Raw genomic sequence first — 19,104 nt, 5'->3', positions numbered from 1 at the left:
GTAAGACCTCATCAAACCTTGACCTTCTGTCAAACCTGTTCAAATTGGCCACTAATTAAAAAAAGTTTTTAATTAAAGAGAAAGATAGTAGGTAATTAATGCAGAGAAAATCTATTTCCGCTACTTTTCCACACCACCACCAGGTAAAAGGATTCTGTGGAAAGAGGGGGCTCCTTCCCTTTGTTGCCTCAACAAATCACTCCCCACAGCAAGAGGCCGCCTCTGCCCATACAACCTCGCAGCCTTTTTCAGCTCCTCCCTCCATCCAATTTGCTGCAGCGCAACGAAGCACTCCAAAAATAACATTTCTTGTTCAAAACTGGAAAATGGCACAAAGCACCCCAAAGGAGGGAATGACAACGGCGTGAGTTCAGCGTGGGCTCGTGAACTGACACTGCCTGCCAGGGACAGGAAACTGGAACCTCACGGAAAGAGACTGAATGGAACCAGGTTGAACGGAAGTGCCAGAAACCGCGACCATCGATGGCCAAGTGCTGCCGAAAGGATAACTCACCCGCCTGTCAGTCCTGCGCTAGAGCGAGCGCAAGGACTGTGTCACAGCTCTACAGCTATAAACGCCTCCGCTTTGCAAGTCTGCGCGTACAGTAGACTGGAGCATGCACGTTAAGCGAGAAATTTAGAGATCAGAAATATTTCCAAATGATAGCTTTAAAGTTGGGGATCAGCAGAGCTGGAACATCTGATTTCAATTCTGAACTATTTTTGATCAGCAGATGTTGATGCAGTACCCCAAATACACTTAAGAGTTTCTGTTCAAAACGGTATTCTTCAGTAATGATAGAGCTGTTATGTATGAACTGCTAAACAGAGGCCACACCACTCCTGCTGAGTGGACTAAAAGTTGGACCAGGCAGAGGAGAAATAAACTAAATCATTCTCTTTGAATGACCTTACATCTTGTATAACCATTTAGATCATGTCTATGTAGGGTAACTTTTATGAAAATGAAGTTATAAATGCATAATAAATCCATCTAGAAAAATTCCTTGCCTATGAAGAACAGAAAGTAATTTTAATTTGTAAAGTAATAAAAGCTGAATGCCAAAGTGTAATGCTAAAATTGAAGTCAGAAGTTATACGAAGACAGGTTTTCAGAAGCAGTAATTTTTTGATGTAATATTTAAAAGTGATCAATTCAAATTCTGCTTTTGAAAAATTTTCTGAGCTTTGATCTTGCTCCAAGTTTAGCCCAGAACAACTATTATATGGCTGACATTAAAGGTCTCAAAACAAAGTGATTTATAATGGAAACACAGAAAATAAATCACTATTTCAGAACTTCCTAACACACCACAGATGAGATCCAGAAGGTCAGACAAAGTTGTCATTGAGGATATGAGCTCTCCCTGCTGCAGCTGAGGACCACAACATATATAAGAGCAAATTCAGTTAATGAACTTGATCAGATAGACACAATGACTCATGCCTTCCCAGGTATCACTGGTTTTTTTGGAGAGGCACTTAAAGACTATGATCTACAAAGACTGTAACACGACCACAGCCAGTAACTTGCAGCAAGTTGAGAAGCAAGGCTTTCTCTGGCTGGAGCAAGTAGATACACTCACCAAGGCCCTGCTGAAGAATATTTGACCATCAAAATGAGAACAGCCATTAACATCCTGAATTAATGGGCTTAGTGGTTTTCAAATGAGGTATTTTCATGATGGACATGGTGTGGATTCAGCAAAGTTTGCCCTTTAACAAATACAGTTTCGATTTCAAAGATCTGATTAGGCTTAATACCATTAGGGAACCATTACTGATTTTATGCTGTTGTTGTTACTGCTTTAACTATCAGTTTCTGAACCAAAAATTGCAGACAGTTGGCTTGACCAAGAGTCAAGGTTTAGGAATGCAAAAGCAAATCCAACGTACAGATGAGCTTCAGATGTGGACAGGCTTCACAGGGTTTAATAGGCTCTCCAGAATTTGTCAGGTCACAGAGGCTTTTGGGGTGTGTGCGCGCGCGCATTTGTTTCTTTGTGTTTTTTGTTTGTTTTAAACACTGCTGGCCTCAGCCAGAGCCATCGGAATTCATACAAGCAGTTATTGCATGCAACAATTAAAAAAACCTCACAACAATCATTTCTGGTTTATTGTATACCATTTACAAAAAAAGAAAACAAATGAAAATGATCTTAATAAGCAATCCTTGATCACCACCACGTGTTTCTAAAACAGCCAGATGTTCACAGTTTAAGAAGCCAAATAATACTACTACGTTCTTGTAAACGTTAACAGTGAAAGAACAATAATAATGGTTTTAGTCAATCATCATTAGTACTTGAAAGTACAAATATAAATTAAATAAGACTCAAAAAACTTGTACAATAAAATCCACTATAAACAAAGCTAATTAAAAAGAACTGCCTTCAACCTGTGTTGTGGGTTTCATCTTGTTTTAAAATTAAAAGCAGTATTTATTTTTCTGAGGCATCCAAATGAGTGTTCATATCCAGATGTCCTTACAAAGAAACACAATCTTCATTCTTTCCTCATTTTTTAATCTGTTTATATTATATTTTACTTCTGATTGTCTTTTTCTTCCTTGGCAATCCTCTTTGTCACACCACTGAAATACTTCTCACGGAATGAATTGTGTCCCCTGTATGGCATATATTGACCATCCAACAAGTAAGAATTCTGATCTTGATCCTGCATGGTATCAAAATGCAAACATTAGGTTTTACAGTAGTACGTTGAGCATGTATTGCCATTGGTTTTCCTCCAAACATTTTCAGACAGTTACCAGCAAGAGTAAAGTTGTTGGGTTTTGGTTGGGATTTTTGGTTTGGTTTTGTGGGGTTTTGTTGGGGGTTTTTTTGGGGGTGGAGGGTGGGGGGGTGTTGTGGGTTTGTTTGTTTGTTTGTTGGGTTGGTTTTTTTTACAATTCAATGGCAAATGTTTAATTCATTAGATTGATTAAAGAATTCCAAAAATAAAATGCTAAGATTTCCATTAACAAGAACATATACATCCTACTGCAAAGTCTTACCATTTAACATAAATGAAAATACATATGCAATGGATTCTCATTTGGCATTGAACAAATACAAGCTATAAGCAGACAAGGGGGTTTTGTTGGGGTTTTTGTGCATTCATTCAAATCTTCATTATTCTACTGTGTACAGCAAAATGATGCAAGTTGTCAGTACCAGACAGTTTTAACAGTGCTACATCACTGGAAGTATCTCAGCTAACATCACCAGAATCCAACTCCTGAATAAATGAATGAGAGTACGGGTACAATGCCACACAGTCTTTTACAAAGGAAAATATAAAGGTTAGTTTCCAGAAAAAATACCATCTGGTGAATTCAATCACTCAGAGGTTTGTGGAAGGCAGATACAAACAGAAGAGGAACACAAATGACTAAAATGACTTCCTACAGTTATTGAAGCTCAATCAGAGGAATTTTTCTTGTGCAGTAGTCACGTACTTCTGAAAGTTAAAGTTGACACAGTAAATCCCTACGCATAATATCTATTTGACATCAGCCAGCAACATAGTTTAGAAAATTGGCCCATTATATATACAAAGGTTAAGTTCAACATGTACTGTGGCTTTATATAATTAAGATACTTGTCAACTAATGTTATCAATACTGTAAGGTAAACAATACATCAAACTTTAATCTGAGTGCTAAAGAAAACTGATGGCAATTTTTAAAACAGTTTTACACTTATGGTTGATCTCAGTTTACTATGCTCAATAGCAAAATGGAGGTAAGATAAACAGCATCACAAAGAACTGAACTGTGCAAAGAGAAAATAAAAACAAGCATACAACGACTAAACCTCTATTCCAGCAAATGTTTCTTCTCAATGCATCCTCATTGCTATATTTTAAGCAATGCAGCAACATACAGATTGGTTCACTACTTAAGTTTACAGTTCAGAGTTATTTGTTCACATTTGAAAATAAGGTTATGGTAGAATGCTGTGGCATCAGTAGTAGGAACATGGAAGTAGATTTAAGTCAATATTTTTATACTATGAAAGTATTACAATGAGAGGATGAACTGAATCCTAGCGGACAATCTCCCTCTTCAGCTATTTAGTAGCCTTTCCAGGCTTTCACCTAGCAAGATCAACACCTCATCTTGCTTTGGATATCCTAATATGCATTCTAAAGGAGTGAAACAAGGTTTTTCAACACAGCAAATGTTACATATACAGGTGCCCTCTTCTGGACACAATGAGATATTCCTATGAAGTTGTTTTCATCTGCTACCCTAGCAAATAGCAGCAGTATGCCACTGGCTTAAACTAACTTGCTAAATGTTGAGTGCCATGTGGATATCTAACATGTAAAGCATGTAAATCAGTAGCAGAAAGTTAATTCTATTTAAGTACTGCAATGTCGAAAATAGCAGGAGAAAATGTCCTCAGTAAACCCACTGCAGAGTACTAGCTATTGTCTTTTGGTCACCTGTGAGAGACTGCCATCTCTGAGACCATTCTCAGGCTGATAATCAACAGGAATTTACCATGTTTACAAGGAAAAAAAAAAAAAAAAGAAAAAAATTACTATTGGCAGACAGGAAACAAGGAGGATTTAAGACACGCTCCTCTCACAGCCAGCCTGTACCCATTTCTCCAGTGCTCTTATACAGGACCACGCTGAGGAAAAGAGCACTTATTCTTCCCCTGAATTTGTGTATCAGTAATCCTTCTTTGACCTAAACATATAATATATTTTTATACCTTTAGGATGTGTTTTAAGAATAATTCTACATAATTTGCTTGTTTTGAGAAATGGATGTGATGTTTGACCCTGAAGGATAATGATATATGGGTCAATAGTATTTTAACATAAAAATTAATCCCTACAGCCTCTAAGAGGTCACACATCTGTACACCATTCTTGATTCCTTAAGTAACAAAATGCTGATTCAGAGGGAGGGAGGGAGGGAGGGAGGGAGGGAGGGAGGGAGGAAGGAGGGAAGGAAGGAGGGAAGGAAGGAGGGAAGGAAGGAGGGAAGGAAGGAGGGAAGGAAGGAGGGAAGGAAGGAGGGAAGGAAGGAGGGAAGGAAGGAGGGAAGGAAGGAGGGAAGGAAGGAAGGAACTACCCCCCTCTACCCCCAAGCTTCTTAGGGCAAAGAGAGGATATGATACGTAAGAGAACAAACTTTGAGTTAAACACAGCTGCAAGAAGAGCATCTGCATTCATCAAATGGAAACAGGCTTGGTGCATCACTCCACAGAAGAATCCATTTTGTAAATCCAAGCTTCATCAAAAGCAATGCAAATCATTGCTCACTAAATGAGAGGAGATCTACAGTCAGGCATGGATTTCTTGGGAGAGCCTACAAAGGAAGGTCCTGGCCCACATCACAAAAATTCCAGCTTAAGAGCTTCTATTCCCTACCTCTACCCTGTACAGACATGACTGCCCGATAAAGATGGTAATTGCTTTAAAGAAAAATAACAGATTATGAATTTCTTCTTAAAAAAGAGGTAAAGAAAATAAGAAACCCTGAACTACCTGGAGATGCCACTCACTGTTGACATTTACTAGTCAAACCAGTTTTATGGGCAACATGAGTACTGATCAAAGTAAAAGGAATTCTTGGATTTCAGAGACTAACGATTTCTGAACAAATTCTAACTTAGGGTATTTTATATCTACATGGGGAGCTGAATGGGTACAACCTGAACACTAGGGATAGGCTGCAGTTAACTCTACAGAGATAAGACCTTGTCAAAAAATCATCTTCATGAAACAATTTGACTATTTGCACTAGAATTTGCCTGGGCATCAGGCACCAGCTTGTTTCAGTAAAGAAGCCAGTCAAACATCCTCAGTTAAGCTCTATCTTGAGTAGCATAAATTGGTAGAATATCCACTCTAAATATCTGGCAGGAATGTTTTGCAGTAACAGAAGATCTCCTATGGAGACTCTCAGTGGCAGTGCCAACTCTGCCTCAAGTGCATTAACTGTCCAGTGCAGTTAATAGGGATGGTTTTTTCCTTTCTTTTGCCTTTTTTTTTTTTAAAAAAAAAAAGTTTAAATTCAGGGAATGGAGCTGAACCACAGTGTTTTAAGGGAGAGAGTCTCTTTCCTCCTCCTAACATGACGCACTGGAGGAGGAGTAAGGAGTACTGCTTGTGATACACAGCTGCATCTAGGGGTGAGGAGTTTTTTTTCAACCTCCTTCCTTTGAAACAACTGCACATAGTTTTTAAGGTATAAAAGTTTATAGTTGGTTATTCAACTTAAACCAATGAGACTTCCCAAGAAATCACTTCCAAGACTGATCAGCAACGATCAGCCTACTTGGCACTAAGTCAGCTCTTTCCCCAGTATGCCAGCACTACCAAGACAACACAGACTTCAGTTCTGACTTTTACAAATAAAGGAGGACGTTTGTTAATCCCTAGTCATTCTTTATCATCATCCTTGGTTCTCACTTTGAATAATTTAAGTTCTCAAAACAGCAAACCAATTGCAAACAACAGTTATTACATAAAAATTCTACTCCGAAATGTTTTATGATAACTTCTGTGACAACTGAAAACCAACAAAGCTCTTGTCAAAGTACATGCTACCAAACTGCTTTTAGCTAATTTGAGTTTTCAACTCAATGCTTACTTGTTCTAAAGACAACACTAAAAAAGGTGTTACAGATCGCCAATAAATAATGAAAGAGGTGGAAGAAAGAAGAGGAAGCTTAAAGATAACAAGAAAGCTTTGCTTTTCTTTAAATCTTGGCAAATATTAAGTGAAATTCTAAAGGTTTTTATGAATCTAGCATGCCTCAGTTCAGCCTCAGGGTAATTACCCACATTCAGTTTTTGTTTAAAAAAAATCTTCCTAGCCTTATCACAGCTTCCTACCACTCTACATCTGGTGCTGGACAGTAGCTATAGAAACCACTTGTACTAATGTTATACAGCTATAAACAACACCTGGCAGTTTCCAAATCAGGGACAACAGGGTCATATGCAGGAACAGACACTGCTAAATTCAGTAGGAAAAATTCTACACCAGTAATGACTCTGGAGTGACCGTGTGATGTGGAAATGCTGGACCCATTCAGTGTGGTGGATTTGTATGCCCAATGCTCCAGAGTCCTTTCATGACAAGTCATTTGCTCAGAGTTGGTCCTTCAGTCAAGTTTTCTGTTTCATCTTGCTACATAATTTCTAGGTGTCTCTCTTAGCCCTTGTCAATTGCAGATCTTTATTCCAATAGGTTTTTTTAAGAAGTCCTGATTAGAAACTGCAGAACTAGGTAGCGTTTACCAGCCAAATAGATACCATATACTTCTGCAAGACAGCCATCAGAGGAATGAAACAAGTAATTCAGAAACAGCTGAAATAATTCAGCAAGGAGAAATCAACAAGCCTCAGAAAACAGAAGGCTAGACATACTGTTGCAAAGAAAGGAAACACCAAACAACCCTACAGTTAAACACTGCTAGTAAGTCCACCTCTTCTGAAAACACTTGGTTGATCACTAGATACAGATTCCCAAGAATCCTTGTGGTAATCATGCTGTACATTTTTATACTCCAGTTTTCCTACTGATTAACAACTTACTAGTTATTTGACATTTAAATAAAAAATAACGATGACAATTCAGATTCAGATATAGGTGTGTCAGATTGAAAACTTTCAGTCTTACGTAACTGTATTTTTTAAGGCCTTTGAAAAATAAACTGGTGCAATGGAAGGTATGTTTTCACTTGATTAGGGCTGGAAGAATTGGTTCAAACCTCCTCTGATGTAAAGCAGAAGACTGGACTCCTATTAGATCACAGTCAATAGACATTACAACACAAATCTACTCAGCCAACAACTTCTCATTCTTCCACTGCCACTGTGTTCATTTCTTACATATGAATGCCTACAGTCTTTACAGAGCTGGACTTGTGTTTTTACTAATTAAAAAAAGCCTCCCTTCACAGTTCAATGAGGGTAGATTCACACACAGTCCTGCCTGCTATAATATAAATTAGAAAATTCTATTTCAGGTTGAGAGAGATATTGAGGAGATCCATATCCATTTAATACCAGAAGGGACACTTATGTCCATAGAAAAAAGTAATACATCAGGCTCTCACCTGGTATCGCTTCTGTTTTGTTCCTCTCCCGTTCCACACTCCTGTTCTTCACTTCTCCAATTCTTCTGCATTCAGGGTTTTAGAAGACTACAATTTGCTAGCTGGCTATTGTTAGCTGCCCTCTACAACAACTGCCTTCATTCACTTTTATTATTATCACTATAATTTAAGACTGGGGAAGAGGGGAGCTACTAATGACCACCGTGGCTGTCCAAAAAAAAAGCCTTAAATGTTAAAAACCAAACAACTCTTCTGCTCATATTGTGCACAGGCTGGAAAAGTCTATTTGTATCAACACTGAGTTCAGTAAGAAATCTTTTCTAGTTGGCATGATTTCATCGTAAACTTAAATAGAAGAGACTGGATGCTTACAAGGCAGTGAGTTATATACCACCTTTTGTGATGTTTTTAATTCAACATTTATGATCTTCATGTTTATGATTAATTATGATGCATCCATACTTCAAACAGACATATTCTTTTTTTACATTCACTTTGGTCTCCTTTATATTATAAGCACAATCAAATTGCACCACCAATTTCACGTTCAGTAACTGAATTAATCTCCAGTTAAGAGTTTAGAGTGTTAATAGTGAAATCAAATTTGCTGTGAAATCAGCAATTCATTATTGGTGGCAAACATTGGGGAAAACAAAGGACTGCATAATGACACTACATGACTTCTAAAACTTCTTAGCCACTTGCAAGTACTAGACTAGCCTGAATTAAAAGGCATTTGTGAATGTCTGTTACAAACTAGTTAGTAAAGCAGACAGGAACTGTTTGGAAACATAAATGCTTGGATATTTATAAAAACTCACTCTTTCATTTGGGAAAAACAGCCACAGCTCCAACTATTCAATTTTATGATCATATCTGGTGAGTCAGAAGTATCCAATTCAAAGATTGTTCAAGATATTAAGACAGGGAAAAAAACCCCCACGTCCCACGTAAGGGACAGTGGGGTGGGGAAATCTGAGATAGTTAGACACCAAACAACAAGACCCTAAATCAAGCAGGCACTAGCAAAGGAGTCAGTATGTATTTTGTTATTTGGACAAGAGAAACAGTACATGGGTTCTGGTATCTTTAAATTATCTGAAAGACATCTGGAGTTCTGAGTGTAAGCACCTGCACAGTTTTATCTAAGCTGTAAGCCTGCCAACTAGACTCAGGTGCTCAGAGCTAAGCATTTCCAGACATGAACCTGTCAAAGCATGTACTGAAGAACAGGTGATGTACAAAACAAGAATAACAATTTATAGAAGTCTATTTGCAGAAGGGTGGATACATTTTTAAAATTAGAACATGTTATCCTACAGCACTGGCAATAATAAAACTCCTGCAGAAAACCTCCATGAAAACCCCAAGACATACTTGTCAAAAACTTTCATGATTTACCCTCTTGGATCACTACTAGTGAAGTTGGCAGCTCTGGCTCCGAACTCCACAAACAGTGTTTTTAAAAAATTCAGGTGTTGCTTGAGAATCCCAGTCATCATTAGCATTATGAATGCAGTACTGAAACCCTGCTGTGTTATTAATGCAAGCACCCTGCAGACACAGCGGTCTGACTGGATCTCCTGACATTTAAAATAGCTCCTCCAATTGACAAGGAATGTACTAAAAACACTCGCTCACCGTTTGTGTGTAGTTTCATTAAGAACTTGCTTCAACTTTGTTCAGCATCTCTTTAAACAGGTGAGAGAAGCAGCAGTGAGAACAGAAAGGAGATCTGAATGCTCTATTCCCTGGTCTCAATGCTTCAGGAGAGGCACTCAGCATGTCCCAAAACAAACAAAAAATGTGCTTCCCTGTACTTATGTCACAGCTACGTAATATTTCCAAAAGTTAAAAAAGTACCACTCTAAAAATGAAGTAACAATTGAATGTGGTTTACCTGTACTGTCAGACCCGCAAAGGCATTTAGTATTTACTTGGGCACCAAATTACACTTTGCAATAAATGGGTATTTAGGCATCTCTGTGGATGGGATTCACAGAGTTCAGTTTTCCAAGAAAAGCACATGCAACTTACACAAGTAACTGTAAGTTCAAAGATCTCTTTTACACTATTAAGTGGCTTGCTCAGGATGAAAAGTTTATCAAAAACTGAGGAAAAAAAGGTAATGACCAAAACTAGAACAGTCCATTAAATCACTACCCAATTTATTATAAAGAAGCGTGCGGCAATTTTACAAAAGCTCTAACTCTCATCATAAAAAACTCAAGTGTGATAGAAACAAGGATCAAACACCGAATAGCACAAACTTCTAATGAATGCAATAGCTACTACTTTACACAATATAATCAAGAATTCAAGCTTACCTTGAATTCTTTCACCTTTTCCATGGTTATCAGGCGCCTTGATGTGTGGCTGGAAAGCATCTGCTCACAGTTGCTAATAAGTTTCAGGCACGGGTGGCGGGGAATGATCTCTTCTGTGTATCTGGAAGAAATAAACATTCATAGAGCTGTACGCTCATGAACTGGAACACTTGCATCTGAACCAAATTCATACAGATTCTTCACAAAATGGCTTACACTAGAAAGTTGCCATGCATTTTAATATGATTAAAGAAATTCAAGTATTGGTGCTTGTGACATAAAATGTCTAAAATAAATTAAAACCTCACAGTAGAGAGACCCACACACACATTTTCTACATATATTTGCATGATGTTAAAGTATGCACACAAGCCTGCTTGTATCATTTCAAGCAGAAAATATCTCAGTCAAGAAGGAGTAATAACTTATCCAATGAGAAGCTATGATTTTAAAAATGTATTCCACATGTATATTCCATATACATATAGTTGCGGGAACAAGGGACTTAACTCTGGCTCCCTAAAAGGAGACCATTACATTTCAATTCCAAATTGTATTAAACCAGCTCTTATTAAGACAGTGACATTCCTGGACTTCAGAATTTGGTGTTACAAATGTATCACATTATAATTACTTTTTCTAAAGGGAAGAAAAAAAATCCATTATCTTTTAACATCAGATGGTAGCAACACTGGCTTGCAATTAAATCTTGTCTATAGAAGCAAGCAGTTACAGTGTTTTAAGTGCCCCCATGTCATAAGCATACTATTTTCTACAGAAACAGCCTTCTCTAGATTGCCTATTTCTCCAAATGCTGAAAGAGGAATTTAAGGATTTACAAGGCTTGCATGGGACTAGAGGAGCAAGTAGTATTGACCTAGCTAATAAGATAAATGTGAGATCAGACATCATTCCTATATACTGAGAAATACAGAATCATAGAATGGTTTGGGTTGGAAGGGACCTTAAAGATCATCTAGTTCCAACACCCCCTGCCATGGGCAGGGACACGCTCCACTAGACCACGTTGCCCAAAGCCCCATCCAACTTGGCCTTGAACACTTCCAGGGAAGGAGCATCTACAGTCTCTCTGGGCAACCTGTTCCAGTGCCTCACCCACCCTCATAGTGAAGAGTTTCTTCCTAACATCTAATCTAAATCTACCCTCTTTCAGTCTAAGGCCATTACCCCTTGTCCTAATACTACATGCCCTTTTAAACAGTTCAGTTCAGTCTTAGTTTCTGTAATAAGCTTTCCTGTAATAGTTACTACAACATAATACAGCAAATGGTATATGGTATTGTCAGTGACTATGATTTCATATAAAATGCTTGCTCTCATGATTCCTCAATGCTTGGGGATCAAGAGAAATCAGACATTTAAAAGCAGAACTAAACAACTTTCACACCTAACACTTGAACTTAAAAGATACAAAGGAGGAGCTTCATATTTTTCCTGTGAAGAAGTGGATTTTCTGAATGCACTTTACAAAGTAAATGCATATTCTGGGAGAAAGAGAAGTCAAATCCAACACAACTCTAAATAGGATCCATCCATTCCTGATGGAAATCTTGACATTTCTTAAAGATAATAGTGAGCTGTTAAACAAGTAAGATAATATCAAATACAGACTTGTAAATAGAAAAACAGAACTGCCTCTTTGCATTGTTCCAAAACTTCCAGATCGCAAAACATTTCAGTCACTTCTCACGTGTGAAATCAAGTCACCACTTCTGCTAGGGGAAGTCAGAACATGCTCTTGACAAAGGAGAATCAAATTAATTCTTAATTGTCTTTTCTATTACACAAGACTCTTGATGCATCTAGTACCACCAAACTGCCTCTCTCTCTTACAAAGGTAGGCACTCTGCCACAACATCTTAAATGCTTCTCTTGGTAACCATATAAAAGCTTGACTGCGAAGGAATTAAAAGAATTCAGACTCAACAATGATTTCAATGTCAGACTGAAAGAGTAAACTTTGGAATGAGATGCTATCTTGCAGAGGGAGAGATCATTATCACTTTGTTAAAAAGCCTTGTCTGTTAGCATTAATGCATATATTTCTACATTCTTTCAGGTAAGACTCAGAACGTTATCAAATAAGAAATATAGTAGCAGTGGTTTGAACAGACATCCATTTTAATCCAGTTTTGATTTTAGTTTAAGGAAATACACAAAAATCTCAAATAACACAAGAACCTGATGGCAGGTGTTGCCAAGGGATATCTGATAGCACAACATATTAGTAGACAGTATCTTATCTTCCCCCCCACATACTTGAATATTTGTTCCTGTGTTCATCATTACGGCTGAAAATAAAATGACCATACTAATATTCTGTGCTAATATAATGACTTCAATATTTCAATGTTCATTGCATAAAGCCAATTCACAGTAATACTTTTTAAGAGGCAAGCCACCTAGAGCTTGAGGGACCTGACCTCCCCAAACCAGCAACTAAAGTAGAACCAGAATGTGCAGTTCATAGTTATCTACTAACTGCTGTACTGAGGAAGCATGCTCTTACCAATGTTCAATGAGCAAACAAAGAGCTCTGGTATCTTGACAAACAGAATAAACTCAGTAATTCCAAGCAGAGTTTATTGACATGGAGATCTAAGAATTCACAACCACACACTGTCTGTCAGGGTTAAGCATGTACAGACAGACACTTTGAACAATTAGGTATAATACTGTTAATGGCATTCATTATTTTGTTTGTGAATAATCTTGCAAGAAAAAAAGCCTACGATACCAATTCTATCATTTAAAAAAAAAAAAAAAGCAAGCTTCTAAGTGCACTCTTGTGTTACGGAAGCATGTAACAGAAATGTAGGACTGTCACAAACCATTTCCATGGTGAAACCAGGGACAAACACCACTTTTCCTATCAGTATAGTTTGAGCGTACATAGAAACATACAGCATTGTCGAAGCTACCTTCAGAGCACATGTACATCTGGAAGATACTTAGAAACAGCTACTGTACATCAACTCCCCACTTTACTATGAAACAGTTTGGGGAAAAAAAAAAAAAACAAACCAAACAAAAAAACCCCTCAAAACCTTATCTAAGAGATGCTGAAGTAAGGTATGCAAACAGATGTCTTTCCTTTTAAACTCAGTTCTAATCTCAGGCTGCACTACTGAGCAGACAGCATCCTGCAGTCTCTGCTGGCCCCTCTCGTCCTTAACCAGGCTGCTCCCCTATGCTTCCTGCCTCTCACTGCCATCTCTTGGTCTTCCGATTTCTCAGAAGAAAGCTAAATTAGTAGTGCCAAACCCCAAAGAGCCAAGAATGTTCTTTTACAGGACCTTGTCAGGCACCTCTATCAACTACTCTAGTAGAAACACATATTAATAAGAGCCTTGCTACTATTATCTTAGAAATCTATCTGCACCTTGAAAGTCTAATTTTCTAAGCTTAAAACTCAACCTATTAGACGTGCATTTGCAAGGACATGTGAAGGTTTTTTTCTTTTTGGTAACAGTCAGGAATTACCTCTGTCCAAAAGCCTTATTTCAAAATCTGCTTTCCCTCATACGAACTTTTACAATCTGAAGTCTGAGCGGTACTCGTAAGTGCTAGTACTATGGAAGTTCCAGCTGTACTATGCCCCAAAAGAAAGCACAGCGAGAATGCAGCATCTGTTCTGACATACTACATACCAGAAATCAAGAATACATACTCAGGCCTGTATATTGGCAGCCAGTAAACTAATCTTCCTCCCATCACCAGATATTCTGCCGCAAACTTCAATAGGTCAAAAAAGATGTCACTTAGATGGTAACTGGATGAAACGAAGATGTGATTTTCTGTGCTAAACAAAAAATTTACAAGTGTAAACATAAAAGCACAGATAAAACCTGCATTTTTAATTTAAAACAAAAAATAAACAAACAAAAAAACCGCCCCAAAAAACCCCAAACTACAGAATAGCACTGAGATTTGCAAAACTACCTATGACAATCCAGGAGTACAATTTCTACTATGAGGAACATGACTTCCCAAATTCCCCTATTGGCTCTTTAGACTATCATCTTTAGTACCCATGGAAGTGAAAGAATCACAAGCACAGGAATAGTTATTTTGCACAGCATCTTTCTTAAGGACAATTTAGAGTAAAAGGCAGAAGACAAGGAAGGCCAGACAGTGGAGAAGCCACGTGTTATCTCTGAAGAGAAAGGAGCCGTGGAAATCCAAGAGAGAAGGTTAAGGTAAAATACAGGTATTCCATTTTAGATTGATTTGGCACCCTGCAGGAATTGAAGAGAACTTTCTAGGAATAGGAAACACAAGGTAACAGTGACTCACAGATACGAGAAATAGGATCTGAAAGCTGAAAAGATGCAAACGATAAGCAGGGAGAACAAAACCAAGAGGACTTCAGGAAGTGACATACTAGTTTTGCAAACAGAACAAAAAGGGCTTTTCTTCTTTAATTCTTATTACTTTTTTTTTTTTTAAACTGCTGACAGTCAACCAAGAAATAATAAAGATTCTAAAACTGTGACTGGGTTTCCACTAAGACATTTATATTCTACAACAGACAAGACAGTTCCTACCTTCTTTCAGCTGACTTAACTGTTTCCTTTTGTGAACCCATTCTGCGAGTAGCTTCTCTGATACCATATGGTGCTACAAAGCAAATGCATAAAGCAGAGATGAGAACCTCACCCTTTGTCCAAATAACATACAGTTATATTATACATACATAACAGTGCACAAGCTATGGCTTATACAAAGTTTAAAAAAAAGAAAAGCTTTTACAAAGTAAAATCAGTAAGAATATTTTCTTCAAGATTTATTAAAAGTTTCTTGCTCCAAAAGGTTACTTTAAAACTGTTTCAAAGAAAGCCTTTCAGCTGTAAAAGGCTTCTAGCAGCCTAGACGTTTGCTACACTACAAAGGACAATGCTTTTCTGTTTTGTTCATTAAAAGATACTCCTTACATTTCCAACATGTGACAAATAATCCCATCCTCTTTTGTTTGACAGACACAAACATCTCCTCTATAGTGCTTAGATAACCTTTTTCAAAATGAAATTGTATATACCGGAATTTCTTGCCAACACGTTACACAAATGGTAATGCTCGCACAGACAGACAAGAGCAGCCAGAGATGGCTTTTTCTCATACATTTTTGCATATTTCTTATAGCATAACATACTTACTTCATGTCCAACACATTTGGTTTTGTGAGACTTGTTTCAGCATCATGGAAGCACCAATATCACCATTTTATAAACACAAAAGTTGTGACACAATTGGCAAACTGAGTTCTAAATCATATTAATATTCTATATTGTCTTATTGCCAAACAGGCCAAATAAAAATTAGCAGGTAATCCACAAAGAAAAGTCATACTCCTTATTCCTAATTAATATGAACGTGTTGTCATAAAAGCCAGCACTAGAGATCAGAAATTGCTGTATCAAGGTCTTTTATTTATTCTTTTAGCCTCTACTCCTTCTCATGCATGACAAATGGTGTTAAGTACATAGGTTTCTAAAAAAGTGGAGGATCCTTTCAAACTGCTAGTGCTTCTAGTAAAGTGTATCAGAAAATGCATTAAAACTTCTCTTTGGAAGCATTCCAATAAGTACTTAACATAAGTCTCCAGAAGTCCATCAGAGCTGCATGGCAGACTCCACAGTGTGTTGCAGATCAACTCCTAACAGCAGCATGAACCATTCTGATAAGAAGTCTCTGTGCATCAATAAAGTTATGCCTTTACCGAATGAGACTTCTTTGAAGGATGATTTTTTCAGCCATATTGATTTCTACTGGCAAACATAATATTCTCTCCACGGAAGAAAGTATCATGGCCAGCTTTGTTCCACATTTATAACTATCCTTAAAATAAATGCAGAGATGTCAAATGCAGATCCAATTTCCACAGTGCTGCTCTCAACAGTTATCTTTTGTAATATGGAAACTGCAGATCTGAGCACTCATCAAGGCATTAAATCAATGTACATAGGCACAGGCAATAATCTTTTAGACATTGTCATCAGCAACAAAAAGCATTAACAAACTTACGATCTGTAATGATTGCATCAAACAGCATCCCTTTTCGCCATATTGGTCTTGAAGAATCAGAAACTAGTGCATCAAGGTAATATTTCTCTAAACCATACTGTCGGAGATTAGCTCTGATATTTTCATCTGGCCCTCTCCATTTCTGGTTCTTTCTGCTTGCCTTGCCTGGGCAGGGAGTGGGGCATGGAACAAAAAAAAAGCATACTCAACAACAACCTATTTTACAGGAAAAGCTTGAATAAGCTCTATCATTTATTTCAAAGGAAAAGAATTAAATGTCACATACAAAATTAGAGTTTATCTGCTGCCTTGTTCTACTCATTGTCACAAGTATTTGCAATAAACTTCACAAGTAGCAAGGAATAATGAAAATACATGAGAAAAGTTCTGCTGCACCATCTGCACAGGGTGTCACAGAACACATTTATAAAAAATGTTGGTTTGTAAGATGTTCTCACTATCCATCAGTCATAATCCTGTCCAGTAAGTCAGATATAATTTGCACTGCAGTATTTCAGAGAAGTAAGAATGGAATTAGACTTCCTGGGTTAGGTTATGAGAAGCTTCCTACATCGCAGAAAGAACAGCACACAGCTGTTGTAATTATTATTCGGAACTTTGTTTTGGTTTTCATTATTCTTTTTATTAAATATTTCCTGCTTAAAAAATAAGAGAATAGGTTAGCTAAGATACATGTAAAATGGTCAATAAAGCATGACCAAATAAATCCCATGAAGATTAATGTTGCTTTAAAATCCACTAAGTATCATTCCCTACCATCAGTATTCTTAAATTCCAGAGAGTTAGATTTCAGTGACTTAGAAATGTGTAACATACCTAATCCATGGATTGTGTTGTAATCTATATCAGTACCACACACATATGCTCCAAAGTGTGCTGAGGAGATTAGAAGGCCACCTATAAAGGGGAGAAAAGGGGAAAAGTATAAACTGCTGTCCTAAGTGTTATCTGTGTTAGAATTTTTTGCTCAGGAACTTCAGGAGTTTACACCAGTAGCACACTAGACCCAAGGAAAAAAAAAAAAAAAAAAGGAAAAAAAAGAATTAAAACTACCAACCAGTTAGAATCACTATGCAACTATAATCAGAGATAATAACACTAAGCCCTTGTCTGCTAGACTTGATCTCCCTTAACTTGCTATGCCCTATGTCACTTCTTATCTTTGGAGACTGTTCTTAGGAGTTTGTTTATGGTTTTCTACATTTCAAGGCAATAAGATCCTTTAATCATTATATGAATCAAAACATTTAGTTCTACTTTGCAAGCAGCAGAATTTCAAGTTGTTGGCAAACAATTTGAAAAGTCATCACCAAATGAATGGCAATTCTACCATGTCTGTTCTTAAAGTCAGTCCCCTTAACTGTGTCGAATTTCAAATTTGTTATATAATATGGCCACTCCCCGCGCAAGAAGCAATGGTCAAGAACCTTGCAAATGTAAATATCTCCAATGTAAACAGCAATATCAAAAAAGTTTCTGTAATTGTTTTGCAGTGTGAAAGCTACATACAGATGCTTTTTTTTGTGTGCCGCTTAGTTTGCCAGTACATTTATTTGCGAACTCATCCTGCAATAAAACTTTTTTTTTTTAAATCACTACCTTTCTCATGTGCTTTCCTAATTAAAAAAAACAAACAACCTATACAAAAAAGCATGTGTGATTTCCCCTTGAAACTGGGCAATGGTTGAATAGCCCACAGAAAAAAGCAGATGACATTATCTCTTTAACAGCTTCCAAATGAAAAAAAAAAAAAAAAAAAAAAGGACAGCCAGCTTAAGGTTACCGAAGAGCTGTGTTGTTGAGTTAATAAGGAGTTACGTAGCTAACAGAATGGTTTAAAACAGAACAGTGACTGAGAACAAGGCTGTGAACCCCCCCACACTATTGACACCAACTGCTCATAGATACAGTTCTGCTAAAATAAAGGGGACAATTGCTGCAGGACGCAGAGTTGTCCAGCGTGGGGAGCAATGTGCAAGCTGGCTATGCGGGTGACACCAGTCTCCCATTCACCGGCAGTGTGGAGAGGAGCATCTCAGGTGACTGCATTGCCCACGCCACCCACTCAGCACCAACAACCCCCTAACACGCACTAAAGATCCTATCTCAGGGTGCCAGAAAACTCCTACATCATATGCTAATGAACTCTACCAAAACTGATGGTGAGGGAGAAAGAAAAAAAAAAAAAAAAATTCCTCTGCTTTTTCTTGTGAAATGGATCAGGGAAAAGCAAGGTTACTCACCCCAGAGGAGTCACCCATTTCCCTTCTCGGCTGCAATCCCTCAGAACAGATGGGCAGTACCTCCAGAGGGTCAAGACAAATTTAGCTAGCCCTGACCCCAAGTATGGCATACCACCCAGTCCTATAAAAAAAGTAAGAAGAAAGTACTTTGCCCATCTAAGAATGTTTTTATTCACAGGGAAAAAAAAAAAAGTTAGGAAAACATGAACTTAATAGCTTTTAATAAATCTCAGCTGGTACTAGTTCAATTGTGTTCACACAGAAGGTGCATGAATGCTTAAATACTCTAATATGGCCAGCCCTTTGACCTACTTTATCGAACAGATAATACAGAGGGTAATCAGAGAATCACTGTGTCACCTGATGACTATCATCAGA

At 37.6% G+C, this 19,104-nt stretch overlaps 1 protein-coding gene across 3 annotated transcripts in view; it reads right to left on the bottom strand.

Annotated features, from left to right (window-relative positions):
* The window catches only part of TRMT11 (tRNA methyltransferase 11), a 50,743-nt gene that overhangs the window by 20,823 nt on the left and 10,816 nt on the right, over positions 1-19,104 (bottom strand). For 2 of the 3 annotated variants that reach the window (XM_075748029.1, XM_075748031.1), the window contains 6 exons: positions 17,300-17,380; positions 16,463-16,627; positions 14,986-15,058; positions 14,109-14,240; positions 10,418-10,538; positions 2,084-2,676 (listed from right to left, as the gene is read on the bottom strand). In XM_075748029.1, coding sequence (XP_075604144.1) covers positions 2,545-2,676; positions 10,418-10,538; positions 14,109-14,240; positions 14,986-15,058; positions 16,463-16,627; positions 17,300-17,380 — 704 coding nt within the window. In that variant the 3' untranslated portion in view covers positions 2,084-2,544. Of the gene's footprint in view, positions 1-2,083; positions 2,677-10,417; positions 10,539-14,108; positions 14,241-14,985; positions 15,059-16,462; positions 16,628-17,299; positions 17,381-19,104 lie in introns of those variants that run through there. The other variant, XM_075748030.1, reaches the window with a different exon arrangement.

This window comes from Balearica regulorum, chromosome 3 (genome assembly GCF_011004875.1).
Source record: "Balearica regulorum gibbericeps isolate bBalReg1 chromosome 3, bBalReg1.pri, whole genome shotgun sequence".
Lineage (NCBI taxonomy): Eukaryota > Metazoa > Chordata > Aves > Gruiformes > Gruidae > Balearica > Balearica regulorum.
Note: the sequence above shows the minus strand (reverse complement) of the source record. Positions and strands in the feature narration are given on the sequence as shown.